Here is a 23,662-nt window from a genome sequence, read left to right as displayed (position 1 = left end):
ACGAAGTGAAATTACACACGTTTACTGACTGTGAAATCACACCAAATGATGTAAAATCACAGTCAGTTGTTGTATTTGATGACATAAATAGTCCAAATATTACACAATTTTTCTCAATGGGTCGACATAAAAATATTAACTGTTTTTACTTGTGTCAATCTTACAGCAAAGTACACAAACATTTACGTGATAATGTAAATTTCCTAATATTATTCAAACAAGATGATTTAAATTTAAAACATGTATATCACAATCATGTTGGTAATGACTTTTCATTTGAACAATTTAAAAATCTCTGTCATCAATGTTGGGATAAAACTAAATATGGCTTTTTTGTAATAGACAAAGAAAGGTCAAAGAATAATGGCAAATATAGATTTATGTTTGATCAATTTTATAATGACCAAGTGCAAGAGTATTGATACCATCTTCCAGAATAAACCTCTTGTCATCGTCAAACGATAGTACTTTCTTATTCATAGTTAAGGTTTGAAGATGATGATTTGTAGATTTAATTCTTGTCACATTCTCATAGTAATCTTGCCCAGTGGCAAGACAGTTCAAATAATGTTGATGTCTAAGGAGATGTTTAACTGTAGCACCATCAGCTCCTTTAGCTTTCTTCACCTCTAAAGCTTGTTTGTCTTCTTCATATAACCATTTTAGAGGAATATAAGAATATAACTTTGGTCTTAAACCACAATATTCATACATAATATGACCATCTAATTCGTCTTTAAATTTGCCAGTGACTTTTTTATTTTTATCAGAGTATAAGAAATGGTCTTTACTATATCCAGAGGTATCAAAATAGTGCAAGTCACATTCTATTTCCTTGTAAAAGTCCTCTGTAACTATAGAATACATTAAAGAATCAGTGTCTGTCATTAGAAATCTTTTATTCTTAAATTTTGACATATAATTATAGTGGAAATCATACATTATTACTTTACTAAAATCTAAAATGGTCATTCCCAAATATATCGGTTTATTAAACTTTACAACTAATTTATTTAAATGTATAGCATGTAAATTGTTATCAAACTTTTTACTACAGTCGAACCTTGGATTAGTAACATATTTAGTTAATAGTGACTCATTCTTGAGATATATATCACGAAACTTGCGTTGGTTCATAATTGTTCGACCAAAGAGACTATTATTTAATAATTTGTAAAAGTCTTTTTCAAAATCATTTTTAGCACATTTGCGTTTTTCAATATTAAAATTAATATACGGTGCAAGCCATTTGGACTGTCTAAATTTTAAAATTCTATGGTATTTTGTAACAACCAAACCCAATTCCTCATATTTTTGTAATGCTTTATAATGTAAAATATATTTAGTTTTGTCATTTAAATTAGGTATTAATTTGCCATTCGTTTTCTCAGGTGCTAATGGATAATCATTATGTAAATCATGTAAGCTTTTATCATATTTTAAATCAACTTCTAAAATATATCCAAACTCATAATTTTGATTGTTTTTGTATATTTTGTAGTCTATCTCATTCGTCCAACGAAATCCATCCACGGGTAGTGTCTCACACATAGCTGTGGAGTATAGCGAGTTACAATCTAAATATATTAAATATACACTTTCTTGATAGGGATCATAATGTTCACCCATATATCTATTATTGGCTTTAGCGTAACGTGTGGAAATCATACTGACTCCTCCTCTGATTGCACTTTCTATGAACAAATGCATGTCAATATCTTGAAATAATTGTAATTTTATGCCAGTCATTCTAAGACAGGCCTCCCATGTTAATCCAGGAAGTGAATACATATGTACGGGGTCAAGTTTGTAATCTTTTAAACACAGGTCTCTAAATGTCTCAAACACATCAGCCAGTAGCAATACATCTGTTTTAAGATATAAATCATGATATTCTTGTAAATTGTTGATATTAAAATGGGTCCAGACATTTTTAGCATGTTCATATTCAATGGGAGAAATATGTTCTTTAGTTTAAGTACTGTAAAATTTTTCAATTGGAGGTAGAGACTCTGTAAACTTATCTGGTCCTGTCATATATTCATAGGGAAATACGCCTTTGCGTTGTAGTAGTGGATTGTCTATGAATCTAAATGTATTTAAATTGGAAGCTAATTTGTATAATGGAAGGGACAGAAAGTTATAGGAATCTAAAAATACTAAATCATCAACAGAGAATGAAATGTACTTTTCCATATCTTTGGCTATGCAATTTAATTTACGATTAAACCTTCCCAAGTGTTGCATTATTAAATGTCCATCGTAATTTTTCAAGTTATGGAAGAATACTGGGATTTTCTTTGTTACTTTATAGTTTAAATTACAATCATTGTGGGCAGCTCCATGGTATTGGCCATTTGAATGACAATGTTCCCGTACCCTATCAAAATATAGGGGCTTTTCGCAAATGTGACAATGTGTTGAGTTTTGGAAAGATGCCTCTTGCTCAGGAGTCATTACAAGGGGAATATATATCGCCATTTGACTTTTAATGAAGTCATAAGTCTCAAATAACCTTTTGAAAAACACGTCCATAACATTTTCGCCACTATATAACTCTTCAGAAATAATCTTAGAATCTTTTACTACAACGAATGCAAATCCCGATGGAATATGCTTGTTTGAGTTTATAAAGCACTCAAAATCAGCATAAATCACAAATGGGGCTTTAAGTTGATATTTATAATTTTTAAATTGTAATGTATCTTGTTTAGACATTTCCACTCTTTGGGCATCAAAGTTTTTACAATATGTTGCATGACGTTCTAATATATCATTAGTGTAAAAATGTTGTAAACACAACTTACAAAAATACTTCTTATGGTCATCTTTTGTAGACCGCAGCATTAACCTATTAAAATCACGAATTAAACAGTAATGTGATTTACGACCTTGTTGTAATAATAATAGATCTATATGAGTATTACTATTCAGTTTGGTTCTTCTTAATGGATATATAAATTTTCGGTCTTCAACTCCAAATACATTAACACTTATATTATTCTTTCTTTCAAATTGATCTATGTCAGATATTTTTACGGGATATTTTATGTTTGTCATATTTAACTGATTTTCATAGGGTGCATATTTCGATACCCTTTCAGCATGTTCATTGGAGTTCCTTGGATGTAAAGCTGCTAAAATTGACCAAAGGAAGCATTTATTATCAGCATTCTTTATATTTAAAACTGCTTTTGTCAATTTAATACTTTTTGGTGTGGGGATATATGACTTTGGAGTTAGGGGCTTATACTTGTAAACGTGCAACTGCCAATATTTAGTATAGTCATATATCCATCCACTACCTTCGGCTTGGTATTTGTGCATGGAAGTGTCAATCTTTAAAAGAGCATTTTCAATTTGATGCTTTAAATCTCTCTTCTCAATGGTTAGGATAGTAAGGCTTCTAAAATCTGCAATACATTCTTTCTCATTAACTAATTTTCCATTTTGATCCATTGAATATTTTATAAATTTGATTCTCCTTACTAAAGTCCATTTTATCGGTAGAGGACAAGACTGAAGAGTACTTTTAAGTTCAGTTTTAATCGATTCACCGACAAATTTAATCATTGTATATGGACATTTGTTACAAGAATTTACGTGTCTTTTAAAATGACCAACAACATTTCTTTTACAGAAATTACAAGTCATATGAGTTTGTAATATATGAGATTTTAGAGCTATGTTACTATCACAGATTAAATTACAAACTTTGCACAGTTTTACCTTCATTTGGTGTATAAACTTGTAGTGACGAATCAGGTTGCTTTTGTTAGAAAAAGAAGCAGAACACTGGTGACATGTGGTCTTCATTTTTATATATATAACTAAAAAATATTGGTGTCACCTCAATCAAGAGCAACCACTGGAGACAAGAAGCAAGGAGCAAGCCATTTCACAGCCCCGCCACTAGAGTCAAGAAGCAGGAGCCTGACCATAGGCCGTGAGCACGCCATGGGTCGAGAGCGCACCCGAGTTCTCGTGCAAACCTCATATGATTTTGAGAATATACATGTGAATAAATATGGATTCGAAATGTTAATGGTGTTGTACAATACTATTGAACATTTATATAGGCTTGTATGGGCCAAGAGCCGGATTTTTAAAAAAGTGGCCAAAAAAATGAGCCATATTCCAGACGTGTTTTTCAGTATTAAAAAAGTAGACAATTTATATAGGGGTGTATAGGTCGAGAGCTGGGTCTTTAAAAAAGTGGCCAAAAAAAGCTCTTCCATTTTTTTCTCATTTTTCCCCTATAAAAAGTGCCCTAAAAGTGCCTCTAAAACGCCGAAAGTGGGGTCATATTGTGGGTTCACCACTACTCTAAATTTACACTTGTATGGATCAATAAATATAAGAAATTGCTTTTTAAGCTTGATTTCGAATATATATATAGGGAATAAGTAAGAAATAAGGTTTTACAACGGATTTATGGGCAAAGATCAGGATTTTTGAAATTAGTGGCTAAAAAATTATCCTCAATTTTTCTCATAGAAAAAGTGCAAAAATGCCAACATATAGCCTCTAAAACGTCTCCAGTGCCCCTATAAACGTCTTCATGCCCTCTAAAAATGAGCCTAAAAATGCCGAAAGTGAGGTATCTTTGTGGGTTCACCACTACTGGAACTCATTTAATATACCAAATACTCATATCACAACAAGTCTTCACATACTATTTATTTGAATTATGTTGTGTGAAACGCATATCTACTTTTAGTTTGATTTAAATTAGATGCAATTATAAACATCTAGACGTCTTTTGGTTAAGTCAAAAGTAGGGTAAGAAGGTAGAACATGTTTAAGCTACTCAATGTGTTTACTATACAAATTAAATGAAAAATACTTATTACGCTTACTATCCGTATATGACCGAAACGTAATACTACACCTTAACTTAAAGAACTAATCTTTTAATTCTATGAATTCCTTTTTCAAGCTATATTTTTATTTAATGTTTAATATATTGCACCAACATTAGTGCCATAATATAAGTAAATATTGGCATTATAAGTTAACAGATTTAAAAAGGGTTTTTTTACTATACATCATTGGTATACAGGGTGAGTCTTCTAAGCTGTCCTAAACAGATTACAGACGAACGGCTTCACATACAGAGATCAAACAAAACTTTTCCCCACTAATTCATACCCAAGGAACAACGTAAAAATATTTTTACAATTTTTAAAATACAGGGTGTTCAAGAAACTGGGGGTCATGGGTTCGAATCTCAGAGTTTTCGAATGTAAACATATGTCATGTTATGCATCATTTTAAAGCTCTAGACTAGACAAACAATCGAGTGAAAACAGAACTCATTTATCTTTGACCGTTTCAAAATGGCGGCCATTTTTATAGAAAATATTGATACTTAAAGAATACCCTGTATCTTGAAAATCACTAAACTTATTTTCGTTCTGTTTGAAAATTCTTAATCCTCGTAGGTTCAGCTTTAATTTGATATACGACAAGCCAACATTTTAAAAACTAAATATTCTTTCTATGATTTAAATTTTTTTTTAGTTTGTAGCCTTGTAAATGAAAATTTTAAATGGCAACATATGTAAAATTGTGTATAATTTTGAAGGTCTTGTAAAAGCAAACTACTTTTTAATTTAGACCTACCGTCTATCTCTGGTCGTTTTCTAGTAATTAACCAAAAACTTCAATTGCCCATATAAAACCCATGTTAAACGTGCAGTACTGAAGATTAGTGGATGCAGATACACTATTCCCATGGTATAATGTATAATGTCACGTACGTACTTATGTAATGAAACGGAGCTTTCTCACAGGCAACAGTAAAGCATTACTCAATACAAGCTTAGAGTTTCTATCGAGCCTTTATAGTTTCCAGGAATACGATTCTGATCTTGATGCTCTATCACGACCCGACTAAGTTGAATTCTCTTTGAATCTTTCGAACATCAAGGGTAAGAAGGAATATAAGTCACAATTCTTGGTACTTTAAAGCTTAATTTTCACGAATTGTTGCTAGTTCTTTCAAGTTTTTTTTTTCAATCAAAGTGGGTTTTTCAGATTTTTCAATTTTTTTCTAACTAAAAAATAATTTTAATTCAAACAATAAATATCAAAAATGTTATTGATGTAACACTTTTTCTAACTACTTCGTAAATCTTCAAAAATGCCCTTACCACAGCCAAACATGCAGACGAAGCGACTTTACATTTGCCTGATTCAATAATCAGGAACAAATTTTCTCAGAAATCCTTATTTCTTTTCCTTTCAAATAACATTGGGCACAATGAGTACTTAATTTGCTACTAGAGGGAATGTAGCCTAATAACATTATTTTTACAAACTGTCAATAGCTTAGTATGAAATAAATAAATTTGCCCGATCCGATCAAAATATAATCTATATTATTAAAAGAATTGGTTGAACTTTTTTATTCAGCAAATCGATCCCTAAATAATTTTTTGTAGGCATATCGGCTATTAATTTAAACCTCTTAACCTCTAGATGTGCCTTTTGTGGGTTTGCATGATATTCCGTGAAAGCCCTTCGTCCTATTTTCAAGATTTCAGAGTTTGTGCTGAATTCCGTTGTCAATAATCCGAACTATTTCAAGTTAACATTTGTCTTCATCAAAACAGGTGGCCATGATACAATTTTGTTTACATCCATAAATGGAGCTATCGTTACAGTTGGTGATGTTTTGGTGGGTTCAAGTGAAATATTGTAATGCCATTATTTGTATGAAATGTAAAGAAGAAAATGACTAACGTTCGATTTTGTGTTGAGATAGGATTTACAATAGAAAAATGTAAATAAATTCAAATAATATATCACGAATCTAGAAGTCATGAAGTGAAGCTGGCTGCTGGTATCCATGAACAAGAAAACTTCAACAGCTTATTTATTCATTCACTGTAAGATATAATAGGAATTTTAGATTTACAGTTTACAGAATTTTCTCAGTATTAATTAGACATACAGCAATACTCCATTAGGCTTAATCTTTTGTTTTTTAAGCTGTAAAAAATTGTGTGAAATGAGAAAACCAATTCATTCCCTGTAAAACTCCGTCCTATAGTGTGATCCGGCTGGTTCACCAACTCGTTTTAATAAACGTAGTTTTATACATTTGTACCAAATATGTAATAAAAACCCGATGATTTTTGATCGAGTTATTGAACTAAATGGATACACATATGATATATACTCTGTATATATGAATCTGAAGGTATGTTGTTTTTGGTCTCTGTAAACATCAATATATAAGGTAAGTAAATTGGTCCCATGGTTTAGTTTTTATTATTAGACCAATAGACTATATTCAAAGATTCACTAAGAAAAACATGTTATAAAGAACCAGTGTGGATAAGCAAAAAAAAAATATATACTGTATAAATACAAATCGTGAAATTCCAATTAATATTTTTTTAATTGTACTGAGTCTTTGAGAATATTTGGTCCTCTTCGCGTTTCATAAATGATTCTTAATGTACTTGGATAGAGTGGCTTGAGCTTCAGATGCAGATATCGATTTTGGTGATGATAAAACAATGTTTTCGAGTATACCTGTTCTCAGAATGTGGGATGTAGACTGTGGAACAAAAACATCTCGTGTTAACAAAACTGAGTTTAGTTGTAATTTGTATCGCATTCTACAGGCGAGGACAAAATGTATATGCACTGTTCTAAAAAATAAAGTTGTAAAGAAGCAATGTATAGTATCAAATATTGTTCCAGATTAATACAATACAAACAGTAAACAAAGAACAACAAATATGATTGATGTCATTATATTTACAAATAATTGTATCTTTGGTAGCGATAGGATTACTTACGAGTTGTTACTCATAAAGAAAGAGTGAAAATCATTAGGACTTAACCAGAAAGTTATTCAAAGTTTCTAAGTAAAAACGTCAAGTTATTTCAAACTCAACGTTAATGAGTTCTGTGGTTGACGCTGATTTATTTTTAATATTCACTCCTGACTTTAATCATTAATCGTGCTTGGACCCTTCATATTAAGCGTGGTAAAAAATAAGCATTACTGTTTTTGGATTTAATTAAAGTGTGCTAATCGAGGTGTGTTCACGGACGCACGTAATATTTGTATATTTTATGATAAAACAAATCATACTGTCCATTTTTTTTAAATACAGATAAAGTCTATTAATTGTCTTGTTTAAGTATTTTGTCCGTCCGTATTACACATGTATAATACTTTGAATGGCTAGCGTTTTAGACCATTAAAGGGACATGATAAAGTAAATCGGGTGTAGGCCTTACCGTGCTAAAAAATGCAAATATTTATTAACGTAAAGTAATTTACTGTGAAAAAGTGTATATTTCAATTTGACAGCTCATAAACAGATATTTGCTACCGTAATTAGGAAACAAAGATAAATTCAAGAACATGTTAAATACTTTCGCCGCAGCAAACCTGCAGACTAAGAAAATTTCCATTTGTCTGGCTGGATTTATGCTAAAATATTCCCTTAAAGTTGTCATATTTATTTCCTATTTAAATAACATTAATTTTAATTCGACTTAGGTTTTCTGTTACGGAAAGGTATTGAGTTTTTTTTTATTTTATTAAAATGTTGATAGCTTAGTATGAAATAAACAAAATTGCCAAACTTTGTTTAACATACCCATAAACAAGATAACTACAACAGTTTTTTTTTTTTATTCCCGATAAGAATAATATCGTAATTTTGAATATACAATTAATTGTTTCAATTATCTCCGTAACCGTTAGGAATACAGCAACGCAGAATTATATACAGAAAGATATACAAAACTCTTTCTTTTTTAAGCTCTACAAAATGGTTTAGAAAGAAATTGTGAAATCTTATGTTTTTAGGGTCAAAATGGGAAAACCAAATTTTTACTCCATAAAACCCCCCATAAACCCCCGTCATCATAGTCCGATCATGGTGGTTCGCAAACTGGTTCGAATAAACGTAGGCTTACCTGTTTGTACCAAATTTCATAAAAATGCGATAATCTTTGCATGAGTTATTGTGCTAATGACACATTATTGAGCGGAGCGAGCGAAGCGAGCGAAGCTCTTATACTACACTCCTGCTTTTTTATTATAAATACTCCTCCTGAACGGCTGAAGCGATCTGCATGAAATTTAACACAGTCATAGTAACCAACCATGGGAAGGTATAAATCTGAAACGGTACAAATCGGACCATAGGACTTTCCCCTACATGAATGCAAACTTTTGGAAATTTAACATGGGCCTTATGGGTTAATTGGTCGCCATGTCATTATTTGCGAGTAAACACTAAAAAGTAAACAAGAGCCTCAACATTAGTCAACAAATCTACCACATGATAAATACAGTACAAAAGAAAAAATTGGATAATACTAAAGAGCATATTATAGTATATTGTATGTAATACGAAATGATTAACAATCAGTTCTATATTGAGTGATTAAACTCCATGCCGTTTATATTTAATTGTAAAATGGTTCTGTTCTTTTTAACAACAATGAATAGTTAACTAATTAGGCCTAAGTTTATGTTGCTTGGAGAAGGAGAAGATAAAACGAGGTCATTAAAAAAACACTACAACATAATTATACCAACAAAAATCACACCGCCCTTGATTTGCAAGAAACTTTGTAAAAAATGTTCTTGTAGCTAAAAATACAAAATCGTTTTACGAAATGAAATCACAACCACGTGGTTTACAGGTAAGGTTTAAGACTAAATGGTGTAACTTAGACAATAAAATAGTTGTATTGATAAATTTTATTGCACAATAGGGAAATTTTGAAAGTGGTTGACGACAATTTCTTACTTTTAACTGCTAAAATAAAACTAGACCTAAGTTATAGGCCTATACTAAGTGAGGCTAACCCCAATCCCTCACAACAATAATACTGGTAAACAGTTATTGAGGTAATTGAATTGGTGAGTTTTATGAATGTTCAATGGAAATAAGTCTTCTGTACAAATAAATGATTCTTTTTTTTAATAATGAAGAAAGAAGACATTGAAAAAAAATAAAGAAAAGCAAATTCTACATACAATGGGTAATAATAATATAATAATAATCGTTATTGCCTTTTAATAATACAGGTATTGCTTAGGCCTACCATGATTCATTTGCAGTATCGAAATTATTGAGCGGAGTGAAGCGAAGCTCTTATACTACACTCACTGCCTTTGTTTTACAAATACAGGTCAGGCTCCACCCGACAGGCTTAAGCGATCTGCAGGAAATTTGGCACAGTCATGTAACCAACCATATGGGAAGGTATAAATCTGAAATGGTAATATTCGGACCACAGGACTTAAACCAATAATAAGGGTTGCCGGAATTAGGCTGATGCACCATATTGCGTTTGGAATCTGTAAATAACTTACAGCATTTTATGTGAGCAAGACGTGCAATTAATCTAGACTTTGAATATCTATCTGATTGGAACATGTTCAATTCCTATTTGCAGTCTACAAATAGGAATTCCACTAATGTGAACCAAATATAACACAATTCGTTGACTTGAACCCGACGTATCATTGACTTTGAATACTGCACATAGACATCCCATATAAGTGAAGCAGAAGTAGGCCTAAGCCTACCATTGACTTCGGATACTGCAATTAGGCATTTTATTTATGTGAACAAAATAAATGGACCATTGATTTATTGAGGATACTGCAAGTAGACTATTCATTTACATGTACCATTGGGTTTGGATACTACAAGTAAACAATCCGTCTACGTGAACCATACGTACTATTGACTTTAGAATCTGTAAATAGGCATTCCATTTATGCGAACCAAATATATCATTGGCATTGGATACTGCAAGTAGACATTTAATTTATGAGAACCAGATGAAACATAGAATACGGTTCCTGCAAGTAGACGATTCATTCACTTAATCCTGACTTATGATTGACTTTGGATACCTCTGCAAATAGGCATTCTATTTAAAATGCAAAAAAATCATTGATATTGAATATGCTGGCTCCGCTCAATATTGCAAGCAGACAACTGCATTGTACACCTAGTAATCTATACATTAATAGGCAAGCATGTTTCTTTAAAACCTTTTTTTTCTCAGCTCGTGTGCATCGCAGGGAAAATATACGCATTCAGTTGAAAAGATATTTTCCTGTGGATGTGCAGAATCCCTTCATAAATTAAAATAGGCTCAGAAATAAGCACAAAAATTAATTAAAACTATTGAAAAAAGTAACAAGGACCTTATGGGTTGCGAAGCTTGTGACGTAATAACAACGCAATATAAACAGAAAATAAAAAAATGAAGAAATTCCAATAACATGCGTAGGGTACAATCATTGTCACGTAAGTTATAAGAGTTCAGTTTGTACGGGAACGGTTAAACGATTTTAAATGAGTTTTTTTACATATTACTACAACTCAAGACAATCTTTGTGGCTGAACGTAACAGCTTGAAAACAAGACATTTGAATACGACAACAAACAAATGTGTTCCCTCGATGTAGTGTAGATAGCGCAGAAGTGGTGTTCAGGGAGCGATCCATCTTGTGTGTCACGTGTGTCTGTGTCATCCTGGGTTCAGACGACTCTCTCTGACGCCTACATCCTGTATCCTAAACGGCGTAAAATATACTTATGAATAAAGTTTAAAATTTAAAAATCATAATTAATGTTAATCCACTTATTTAATATGGCTAAGAGAAAAAGGATGTAAACATTTGAAATATTTTAAATTTTTTTACACTGTCGTTACCAGAAGACCACGATTCTAGAATAAGTGACCTATGCAGGAAGAATATTTTAAAGTTGACAACACCACATTTTCACATCACACGACTAAATTTCTATCATAAATGGTGTTTAAATATCAGTGATTGTTGTTGTAAGAAATATTAACTTCCTAGTTGTCATCTATGCTACGGTTGAGGTATAAGGTACGAAGCAAAGCCTCTTTCTTCAAAGAATACAAAATAGTTAGCTTTAAACTGTATCCTTCTTTGACTCTGCAATTCATACTAAAACGACTTTGGTATCTGTTTATAGTGCGGAAGAAATCCAAGATGGCCGATAACCTCCAAGAACTATTAATCACGTTTTTGTTAAAAACTATTCCAGAAGAGGGATATTCAACGATTTTACAGACACTAAATACCTGCATTAGACTCTTGTAGGCCTATCCTGAAAAAAATATTGTATAACAATATTATATTGTCAAGAGCTATCTAATATGATGTAATAACCTCCAAAACTTAATACTGAAAGAGGTAAATATAGCAAAGATAAAATATGCAAGGATACTTTGGTTTAACCCTAGATCTGGCGGTCGTTTTATTCACCAGTGGTGGGTATACCCGGGTGTCCAGCCTAAAGTTTTCCAATAGCTAACTTTTTAATTTTAAATCTGACAAACAACTTGTTATGGGGGACTTCCCTTTATTTTTTATTCTGCATTTTGGGGTGATTTCGAAATTTTTCTAAATGGCCGCCATTTTCCAATATGGCGGACAACTTAGTTTTTTCTTATGGAACACCCTGTATTTTATGGTGTTTTTGGATACTACAGGTTATTTTAAGAAATTTTTTTCTTAGGTATTTTTTCATAAAACCAATGGTTTAGGAGATATGAACGGTTAAAGTTTATTTTCCGCCATAAGAAATGCGTTAAGTTTTCCAATAGCAAACTTTTGTATTTTAAATCCGACAAACAACTTGTTATGGGGGACTTCCCTTTATTTTTTATTCTGCATTTTAAGGTGATTTCGAAATTTTTCTAAATGGCCGCCATTTTCCAATATGGCGGACAACTTTGTTTTTCCTTATGGAACACCCTGTATTTTATTACGATTTTCGGTAGAAAACGTGATTTAAAAACGTTTTTGTACTTGGTATTTTTTTCCTAAACCCAACATAAAATTCTATGTATAGTTATGTAAAATCAGTTTAAGCAGTTTTTGAGTTCTAAAAAATTTCAAATTCAATGGTAAGTAAAACACAGTTTTTTAATGGAAATAACAGCTTATCTTTATTTATTTACAGTTTAAAACATTTAGATTTAATTATGTACACGTTCACAACAAGAGAGCTCAGTAATCCTAGTTCTACATTAGATGCTCAAACAACCCACCATGTTGGTCAATACACATGGCCAAGCGCTCTTCATGTGCTCTTTGCGAATGAATAATGGTTTGTTCATCAATGTCTCTGCAGGTGGCCTGGATCCTGCACTTCATGTCTGCAGGTGTCGTTGGTCGGGTTTTAAACACTTTGTCTTTAATCGCACCCCAAAGACAAAAGTCTAGTGGTGTGAGATCTGGCGATCTTGGAGGCCATGCAACTGGGCCTCCTCTACCTATCCAACATCCTTCAAACATATCATTGACGGCTTCTCTAGCCACTCTGGAGAAGTGTGGTGGAGCACCATCCTGTTGAAACCACATTTCCAGTCTGGCCTGAAGAGGAAACATTTCTAAAAGTGCAGGAAGGTGGTGTTCTATAAAGTGAGCGTAGTCGGGTCCGTTCAGCGGGCCGTCGAAAAAGTGAGGTCCGACAATTTTGCCTTCAAAAATACCACACCACACGTTTATTGACCATTTTCTTTGATGGTCAATAGTCTGCATTCAGTGAGGGTTGACAGTAGACCAATAATGCATATTATGCCTGTTTAAATGCCCGGTGCTGAGGAACGTTGCCTCGTCTGAAAATAAAACAGTTGACAAAAAACGAGGTTGCAACTGGATTTGTTCTGTCATCGATGTGCAAAATTCTAACCTTCTAGGGTAATCAGTTTCTCGTATCTCCTGATTAAGAATGACATGATATGGGTGAAATTTGTGTTTCCGTAATATTACTGAAACTGAACTTTTACTTAGATTAGTATACCTTTCAATTTCTCGAGTAGAGAGATGCGGGTCAACCAAAACTGAAGCCAAAACATCTGCTTCGGTATCAACATTGGTGATAGGATGTGTTCGATTCCGTTTTTTGGGACCTAAGTTGCCTGTTAAACGAGCTTTTTTTTTCAAGGTGTAAAAAGCTCATATCTGATGGATGCCGCCTGTCAGGAAAACGAGTGGCATACAGTTCAGCAGCGGTTCTTTTGTTTTTGTGGCATTCCCCTAGGATTAATAACATATCCACTTGTTCGTTAAAAGTCATTATAACGGCAATAAAACACTGAACTATATACACACTCACATTAAATTGTACTCCTAAGACAGCATATACCACCACAATAATGAATAAACAGGAACAGGAAACCTCATACTTTTAATTTACTTGAACATGTGTAATTTCCATTGTTGCACAGCTGTGCCTGATGACCATATGATTCCGTGAAAGTAGCAGTGAAATTAAACCTTTAAATGCACTAGAGCCTGATTGGTTGGGTTTAGGAAAAAAAATACCAAGTACAAAAACGTTTTTAAAACTGGCGAGAAATTTCAAAAATTTAAATTAATACCTTAAAGCAGCATAAAAAATAAAGGGGGTCCCCCATAACTAGTTGTTTGTCAGATTTAAAATAAAAAAGTTTGCTATTGGAAAACTTAAGGCATTTCTTATGGCGGAAAATAAACTTTAACCGTTCATATCTCTTAACCATTGGTTTTATGAAAAAATACCTAAGAACGAAAATGTCTTAAAATAACCTGTAGTATCCAAAAACACCATAAAATACAGGGTGTTCCATAAGAAAAAACAAAGTTGTCCGCCATATTGGAAAATGGCGGCCATTTATAAAAATTTCGAAATCACCCCAAAATGCAGAATAAAAAATAAAGGGAAGTCCCCCATAACAAGTTGTTTATAGATTTAAAATTAAAAAGTTAGCTATTGGAAAACTTTAGGCTGGACACCCTTTGGCCATGTTGTAGTAGTACCATAGTTTAAACGAGTATAGACATAGTGGTACCATATATTTAGCCACAGAACATTTATTTGTGAACTTACAATAAGACTTTTTATAACTACTTTTTAGGATTATTGACATTTAAAAAATAATTGTTTGCAGTTACTGTATAAAACCGCTTTAAATTTTCTATCTAATGAAAACATTCCCGTGTTTCTAAAATGCTTGTTTATTTATCTATTGAATCTTAAAACATATCCAATAATTCATGGCCATCCTGTATATCCATAAACAACCAAACTACAACAAGTTTACTTACCCTCCAAAATGATAACATGGGAGTTTTAAATTAAAATCTTTTTGAAATTTCTCTGTAACAAAAACTAACTGTACAAAAACACTTCAATATGATAAATCATTTGTTTTTTAAGCTCTTCAAAATGGTTAAGAGATAAATTGGGAAATTTTATCTTTTGAGGGTAAAAAAGGAGAAATACCCCCACCGAAGCAAACCTTGTAGACCATTTGTCTGGCTGGATTTCTACTAAAATATTCCCTTACAATTTTCAGATTTATTTCCTATTTAAATAACATTAATGTTAATGAGTACTTAGGTTTGCTGCTACAGGGAAGGTATTGAGGTTTTTGTAAAAATTGAAATGTGTTGATTGCTTAGTATGAAATAAACGAAATTGCCAAACTTGATAAAAAAATATCCATAAATAAGATAACTACAACAGTTTTTTTTTTAATTCTCCATAGGAATAACATGGCAATTTTGCGGACGGCAATACCTTATTCTCTATATGGGAAATTCGTTAAAATCGAAGAACTTTGATCTTGAATGTGACTATGTTTTATAAATATGATTTTATACAGCAATTTCTGTACAGTTCATCATATTTATTTAATTTCCAACATTTCAAGATTAAATTAATAGACTGAAGATGAATATAAATATTTGACTAAATGTAACAAAAACATTAAAAAATGAAAAAGAAAAACGAAAAAATTGCAAAAAAGACTTTGTTTACAAGAGCTGATGCCGTTAAGGAAATTTGTGACTTCAATAGCTTATCGATCTCTGCACAATAGTGTAACTTCTTTTCAATCAAGTTAACTCAATCCTAGTACATTTTTCATCCAGACAAGTCCATTATTTATCTCAGAGAAAGAACGCTCTTTTGTCTAGATTAAGGCTCGTCAGATAAGGAGATTGCTAGATAAGCTGGCCTTTCACCGAAACAAATTGCTTCTTGTAAAACAATTCATCATTCTTGATTGAAAAATACTCATTAAGTAGTCAGGAATAAATATTATAGGGAGACCCAGTGCAACAAGAAGAAACATCATTTAAAATAACATTTTATGCATATTTATTCTTTTATTTAAACGTAGGTACATTTTAGCCATATATATTCGTTCGTGCGGTGATCATGAAACATTAAAATAACAAAGGATGTATAATATGCAGTTCAATCTAAACCAACTGCAGGTATCGTAAATAAACATAGTCTCTAAAAGTGTTCAAAGTAAAATAATACTTAACAGTATATTTCATCACAAGGGCGTAAAGTGACTCTTTTTGCCCCGAACTCAAGTTGTACGATCGAGGCGAACTTACTTACTTGTCCCCATTAACGAATTGTTGCTAATTGTTCAGTACTTTTTAGCATTTTCTCAGTCCCAATAACATTTAACTCAATAAGCCTTAACCAAACCACAACAATCACAATCACTCAAATTAACTTTCCCCTCAAAGAGCGTCAGTGACCACAAATACAATTTAAATTTCTTATGATTTCTTTATTTACCACTTTTAAGTCACACCCTTGGTGAGTTAAGAATAGCCTAAATATTATTGTTTTCAAACCTACACACAGTAAGTAAAATTTTAGCTTACTATTTTGAAATATCAAGAAATATGTTTATAAAAACCAGCTCTAAATTTGTTCACTCCCAAACAGTTATGCAACATAAAATCTGATAAATTAGTAAATACAAATATTTATTGAGACGAGTTACTTTACCCGTACTTTGCAAGACACCGAGAAGAGAATAATGCTGCTCTTTAGATCTTCTGTATAAATTAGTTACACATCTATTATAAATTTAAGAATAGAAACTCAATTTTAACACCTGGTGAAGTAGCCTACAATGTTTTCCTTTATGTAGATAAGGAGTTTAAATTTTTCTAGGCAGCCATTACAGTATACAAGTGGTGCTCGTGTGTGTTTAAAAATACCTTGCTGTAACTCTATGATTTTTTAAAAGATAAACTTGTTTAAAGGTGTAGACCTACTTACTTTCAAACTACCTATATTTTAATGACAATAAATCCAAAAGAACTAGATGTCGTCCAGTGGTCAAAAACTCAACCAAAAATATGTAATGTACAAACTTCTCTATTTTCACCCCAAGCTGTAAATAAAACATGTGATTGGAATTTATTCCATTCGTTTAGATTTTCTGTTTATATTTCGTTGTTATATAGTCACCAGCATAACAACCCATAAGGCCCAAGTTAATTTTTTTTAAATTTTATATTCACTTTTGTGTATTTTTTAGCCTATTTTAATTTATAAAAGGATTCTGCACATTTACATATCTTCCTAACGGTATGCATATATTTTTCCTGCCATGCACACGAACTGAGAAAACGGATTTTAAGAAACATGCTTGCCTACACTCATCTCCATTCATACTTGGCTTAAAATACCTACTTTGTATGGTCGCCATTTCAAAGAAAAGCATTAAAGTATACCAACATAACACATAGGTGGGCTAATCTAACAACATACAGTGGAATAACAATTACTAGATATTGACGCTTTGCATGAAACAAATGTTTTACCATAATCCTAAAATTTTAGTCAAGCATCTGTACCTGTAGCTTACCACATAAATTACAAAAGAAATACTATTAGCAAAAATCTACAAAACGTTTACTACCTTTCTTAACCAACCCTCTTACTAAATAACACACAAATTTCCTAAATATAAATAAAGCTTCACAAAAGATGTAAAGATAACCTCTCATAACGATTTCCAGCTTGTTTTGAATTCTTTTAATGTAAAAAAGTAGTTGTTTAGTAAATTATTCATTCTTTTCGTTTATTGTGATTGTATTCCTTCATGCGATTGTCACAATCATGATTTACAACCTGTTAACAAACCCTGTGTCCCTAGAGAGTACACAATGTATAAAAAACGGCTGTCCTTGCTGCAGTATGACGAAAAACATGTTTCGGATTATGAAAAAACAATATTTTTTAAAGAAATATTTATTGTAACAAGTAAAACAGTTAGTGTAACAGAATATAAATAAACACTTACAAATAAAATAACAATAATTAAAAATTTTACTTCGAGGCTAATGCTAGGAACTAAACTACTATATACACATCACGAATACTTAAACAAACCGGTATGGATCATAAACATAAACAAATAACGTTTCTGGCCCGAACCCTATACTAGTAGCATTAAAATTTTGGTTTATACAGTTCTATTTGAGCAAAGTTAAATAATGTTTACTTTTGGTTCAGTAACATCATTTGTTTATGTTTACGATCCATACCGTGTCTGTTCTAGTATTCGTGATAAACATGAAACAGTAACGAAAATATCGTAGTGTGCAGCAAAGAATTATTAAAAGGAAATTGTGGTACGTTTTGTGGAATGGACTAACGAGAGTGAATGGAACAATAATGCCGAATAAAGTGTGTGATTTAAGTTTTGATGGCTTGGTGACTAAAATGTTTAACATATGGAGATGATTATGTGTGGAGAATGATTATAAATAATAAATGTGTAAAAAATACCTCAACATTACATGTTATGTGACAACTCATCCAAGGGAGCTATATAAGGGATGTAAGGGCTGTATGACCGAGATATGTAAAAGATTATGATGACTGTGGGGAGAGAATGATCAGGAATGATAAGGAATTGTGTGACATCTGTTTAATATACTATGCAATGCGACACTATCTATTAGATGCACGACTAAATGTGTAAAAACAGTTGTTAGATACACATTGGGGTGACTGTGGATAGAGGAAACAATTAGGAACGACGAGCGTGTAGGGAACGTTGACCTCTGTAGGCAATATCATGTGCGGCCTCGGGAACCTGTGTACTGCGGGACCAGGCAGAGTGAGGGGCCTCGGGCTCTGCGTAGATAACCTGATAACAAACGATCTTTGAATAAAAAACTTTATAAATAGATGTCTATGAACAAGGCAAATACCAATTTCAAATTAAAATTCAGCGCCACAAGTCAAATTTGTTGTCAAATAACTGACTGAGTAACATTTAAAAATAGTGTACATTTTTTAGATAGACAGTTAGTTATGCGTTCATAGAAAAGATGCTACCTTTTTTGTCCCATCTTTACAGCCTAGGACGCTAGGTTCTAGCTCGGAACTGTTTTACTCATTGCTTCAGGTTAGTCCTAGAGAGCGTTATTATCACATAGATAGAACCCATTGGTGATTGGCGGGATTTGATTAGAGGAGTTGATTGGCTGCTAACTCTATCACAGATTATGAGCAACCTGAATTACCTCTTAGTTAGTGTGACAATTAAAGTATTCACAATATTCGGCATATCAGCGTATGGAATCGTATAGTAAATTCATATTTCTTATAAATGGTATCTGAACCAAAAATAGTTGGTAATTTTCATTAATTGATGTTTGATGATGTTAGCAAGCTCAACCATACCCATTACCTCCACCCGTCCAAGTCAAAGTCTATAAGACTGTTTTACCAACATTCAAGTCATTTCAAAACTGATTCTTAACAATACACTAAATTCAACCAACCGGCGCGGCGTGACGTGGCGTTAAGATGGATCCAGAATTACAAAATGTGTCCACTTGTTTGGACAAAGGACCTATTTATAAGAAAGTAATAATTTTAAAACTAATTCATAATAAGTATATTAACTCCACCACGTTATTGATAATCAATTGGTTGTATAAATGTCTTTGTATGGATCATAAAACAAATCAAATACATATTCAGACTAACCCCAGAATCGCCAAAACTGCTTTACAATACACTTTAGGCAGATGCTACTGCACATTGGTGTGCTTGAAACCATACACTGAGTAGGCATACTTTAGGAAAAATACTATTTTATCATTGCAGTCTATTTAATAGAAAGGTGGTGTATTTAGTGTCTACGAGTCTAAAAAACTGTACGACATGTCTAACCTGAGGTGCGTGTTTCTCCTGCGGCTGATGCGCCAGCAAGTTCTTGAGGCCGAGGATGGCTGACAGCAGCAGCGCCACCTTGGCTATCAGCAGAGCCTTGCCAGACAGCAGCGCCAGAGTGGCCAAGGCCAGCTTCAGCAGCATCACTCCCATAGCACCGAACATGGCTAAGTAGATGCCACCACCCTTCTTCTTCTTCCTACCTCGACCTGCAGCCATAGAAAGAATAAGAATCTTGATGGTATAAACGAATTAAGATTAAAATCAAGCTTCCATAGAATAAATCAGTACCACAAAGATATGGTGTTTTGTTTTCAATTTTATTACATTGGTCAAGAAACCGTAAGCATAAATTTCATCGGTTTGAACTTCGGGAAACTGTCTTCACCGAATAAGCAATTACATATTTACAACCTAAAGTAAATGTAATCTAAACATAATAAATAAATGTATATAGCTTCTAGTAAGTATAGAATAGGTAGGTAAATACCGCCATAATGCCATAGGAAACTGAGATGTATAAGTAGTCCTGACTAATTGATAAGTCTGACACCTCTTGAGTGATGTTAATTGTGCATATTGAAGATAGTAATATTTAATGGCTATGATAGGACCCAATAGGTTTTGTTTTTAAACATTTTTCAACACATAACCTAGTATCGTATGGCAATTAAAACGTCTGGTTACGCCTGGTAAGGTCTGGTAAGGTCATGAACTTTTTAACCTATAGAACGACAGAAAAAAATATACAAAAAAACAAGTATCTTGATGGCTCTATTAAGTTTTCAATATTCGTGATGACAACGTTCTGTTTTGTTTAACTAATCGGAGCAACAGTTTGAAACAACAACAGATAATTTTATATTTAATTTTAAATACAAATATTATGTTTTCAATATTCATTTAAATTTATATAAAGATGTTTACTTTTATTTTTAGTTGAAATGCTAAATCACAACTTTTACTAAGAGAATTCACAAAGCTATAAAGCAATTTTTCAATTCTCCATAAATGACATACCACATATAAATTTTTAATAACAAAAATACCAAAATAAGGACGTGCACTTTAATTTCCAGACACTGCTTTAATCATGTCAGGCCTTTCCATGTGAAATATTCAGATAATGATGAGCGCTGAAGTGGCTCGTTTGCGTGGAATTTAATATTACTGTTCTAATTAAAAACATACATTTAAAAGATAATGTTCTTTTTGCAGCTTTGTGATATTGTATCCATCCACTGACTAAGCGTTAACATGGGTATAGCGGAATGATACGTGACATGGCAATAGTGTTGTGTTTTATGTTTCTAGTGATGATAACGGGATATGATCAAGTATCCTAAATGTTAGGTACTGCCGTGTAATAATACGTTGCTTTCTCCACGAATGGAAAATTGAATAAAATCATTTAGACGTTTTCCCGGTTTATATTTTACTTTGGTTTCTAATTACTGTATCGCAGAATAAAATTTTTCTGATAGTTACTTTTTTATAATAAACAGATTAATCCTTTTCCATTACCTTCGGCGTCCTCGGGCTGCTCGTGTACGTGGACAGTCCTGGTAGTGATGAGCTCGTACACTCTGTCCAGGAGCACGCCGTCCAGAGAGGTGACGTTCTGAGGACCAAAGTGACGAGGTACAGTGACGTCAGGTCGACGGTCCACAGTGACGTCATCAGTGAGTCTCAGAGAGTCCGCGGCCAATGCCGTGTCCAGCAGTCTGAGAGCCGTCATCTTGAGACACGAGGATGCGTCCTGGTCACCACCACACTTGATGACGTCACTCATTACGTCACTGGCAGCCACTGTGGTCACCAACATCGCCACCACCACCACCACAGAACACAATGCTGCTGATGCTGCTGCCATCTCTGCTACCACTGACCACTGACTACTGACTGCTAACACACACTGTGGAAGGTATATATACTGGCCGCCGTGATACGGGGCATATCCAATCATCAACAGTCCAATTAGTATTGCTTTGTCCGTAATTGAGATTAATGGTGTGCGATCATTTACAATGGGGCTTTGAAAGCTAATATCGGCTCAACATGAGTTAGTTGGTAACAAACTAAGAACTACCCATGAGAAAAAAGTAAACATCCCCCTGCAGCAAACCTGCAGACTAAGCCAATAAAACCCTGTTAAGTTGAATGATCTGAAATATTACTATGCCTACACCTCTGATTATAAAGTCGTGCAAAGCCACTAATACTAAGGGATTTTCAATTGAGACAGAAATTCTCATTAAACATACAGGGTGCTCCACGGAAAAGTTTTTATTTTTGAATCAATAGGCCTATACTAGATGTACCGAAGACGTCATAAACTTAAACTCAACAGTTATAACATACATGTGATTAATTCTGGATCGTTATGAATCAAATTTGTTGCATTTATGATATACCGCTAATCTTTTAATTTCATAAAGCTATTTACTGAAATAATTTGGCATCAAATCAAAAAAATTTTTTAAATGGTATTGCAAGTACAATTACTTTAACGAAAACGCATAATTCTTCCAACGGAGCGCCATTTTGTTACGAGTGGTCGGAATCAAGAGTAACTGTGTGGGCTATATTATTTCACATGACTTAGGTGTAGCTGTAAAGTTTTACGTTTGCACCGTATTCGATGCGTCGGTTTTGTAAAAAAAAAATGTACTCTATTTGTGGGAGACCTGGTATATGATTCCATGCAACAAAATGATCATCAAGCTTTAAACTCTTACCATAGCTCAAAAGCTGTGACATTTATTTACATTGCAAAATAACAAAAGGACATATTTGAGATCACTCTAATTTAATTTTTATTTTGTATCATTATTTTGATTGATCCTAGTATCAATTAGAGTATGAAGACAATATATACTTGATTTCAGAAACGTTGATGGTCAATATGGGTTATTCTTTAACACCATGAACATTAGAGCCTTGAAAATATGATTTACAATTAGGTTTGATCAAGCATCAAGTAATGCAACTAAATGCCTCATGTAAAACTTATCATTTGTGTAAAACTCGAATGTTATTCTGAATTGTTCAGATTCAAGGTATGAGTGCTAAGGTAAACGCACCAGTAGCTGACAGTATAAGAAACTATACGCACTTAATAATCCGTGGTTTTGAATAAATAGGAACTTAAGAGATATTACGGATTTTATGTGGTTCTAAATTTAGTGTAGTTTTCAAATTTGTCATACAAAAAGGTTTTTTTTTAAAATATATTTAATAACATTTTTAAACTTATTTCAACCTTTGTACGTGTTCCAGTGGCTGACAGTGAAAAAGTGCTTGTACCAGTAGCTGACTGTCAGTTGTCCCAGTAGCTGACACTGGAACTATAAATGTACTATATACTATATAGCTGCTAAACCTAAGGGTTTTATAATTTATAAGACGAATAAAATCTAACTTAATAATTAAATTATAAAATCATGTAAAACGTTATTAAGAAAATTTATTTTACATATTTAAAAATAAAAAATATTTACATTAAAAAATATATATGTTTTATATATATAAAAAAAAATTAAGATAATTTGGCTTATTAATTAAAAAATTCAAATGTGTGAAATAGCATGCAAATTTCGATGGGTAAAACCAATTTAATATTGTGCAAG

The 23,662-nt window shown here is 32.7% G+C and overlaps 1 protein-coding gene across 1 annotated transcript; it reads right to left on the bottom strand.

Moving 5' to 3' along the window:
• Positions 1-18,184: 18,184 nt before the first annotated feature.
• On the bottom strand, positions 18,185-21,917 carry LOC128987748 (uncharacterized). Its single transcript, XM_054408755.1, has 3 exons — positions 21,558-21,917; positions 20,034-20,242; positions 18,185-18,999 (listed from the first exon to the last, which is right to left on the bottom strand). The coding sequence occupies exons 1-3, from the start codon at positions 21,904-21,906 to the stop codon at positions 18,880-18,882; spliced, it is 678 nt and encodes a 225-aa protein (XP_054264730.1). The 5' UTR covers positions 21,907-21,917; the 3' UTR covers positions 18,185-18,879.
• Positions 21,918-23,662: the final 1,745 nt, after the last annotated feature.

This window comes from Macrosteles quadrilineatus, unplaced genomic scaffold (assembly GCF_028750875.1).
Source record: "Macrosteles quadrilineatus isolate MER2022 unplaced genomic scaffold, UCM_ALF_1.0 Scaffold_2__2_contigs__length_208266976, whole genome shotgun sequence".
Taxonomy (NCBI): Eukaryota; Metazoa; Arthropoda; class Insecta; order Hemiptera; family Cicadellidae; genus Macrosteles; species Macrosteles quadrilineatus.
The sequence above is the reverse complement of the archived record's forward strand: the minus strand, read 5'-3'. Positions and strand labels throughout refer to the sequence as shown.

Excerpts from the sequence above, each read along its gene's own strand:
- LOC128987748 (XM_054408755.1), bottom strand. The coding sequence starts at position 21,906 with ATGGCAGCAGCATCAGCAGCATTGTGTTCTGTGGTGGTGGTGGTGGCG. Across the intron at positions 20,243-21,557 it reads GCAGCCCGAGGACGCCGAAG|GTCGAGGTAGGAAGAAGAAG; the intron begins GTAATGGAAAAG and ends CTATGGCTGCAG. Across the intron at positions 19,000-20,033 it reads AGGAGAAACACGCACCTCAG|GTTATCTACGCAGAGCCCGA; the intron begins GTTAGACATGTC and ends GTTTGTTATCAG.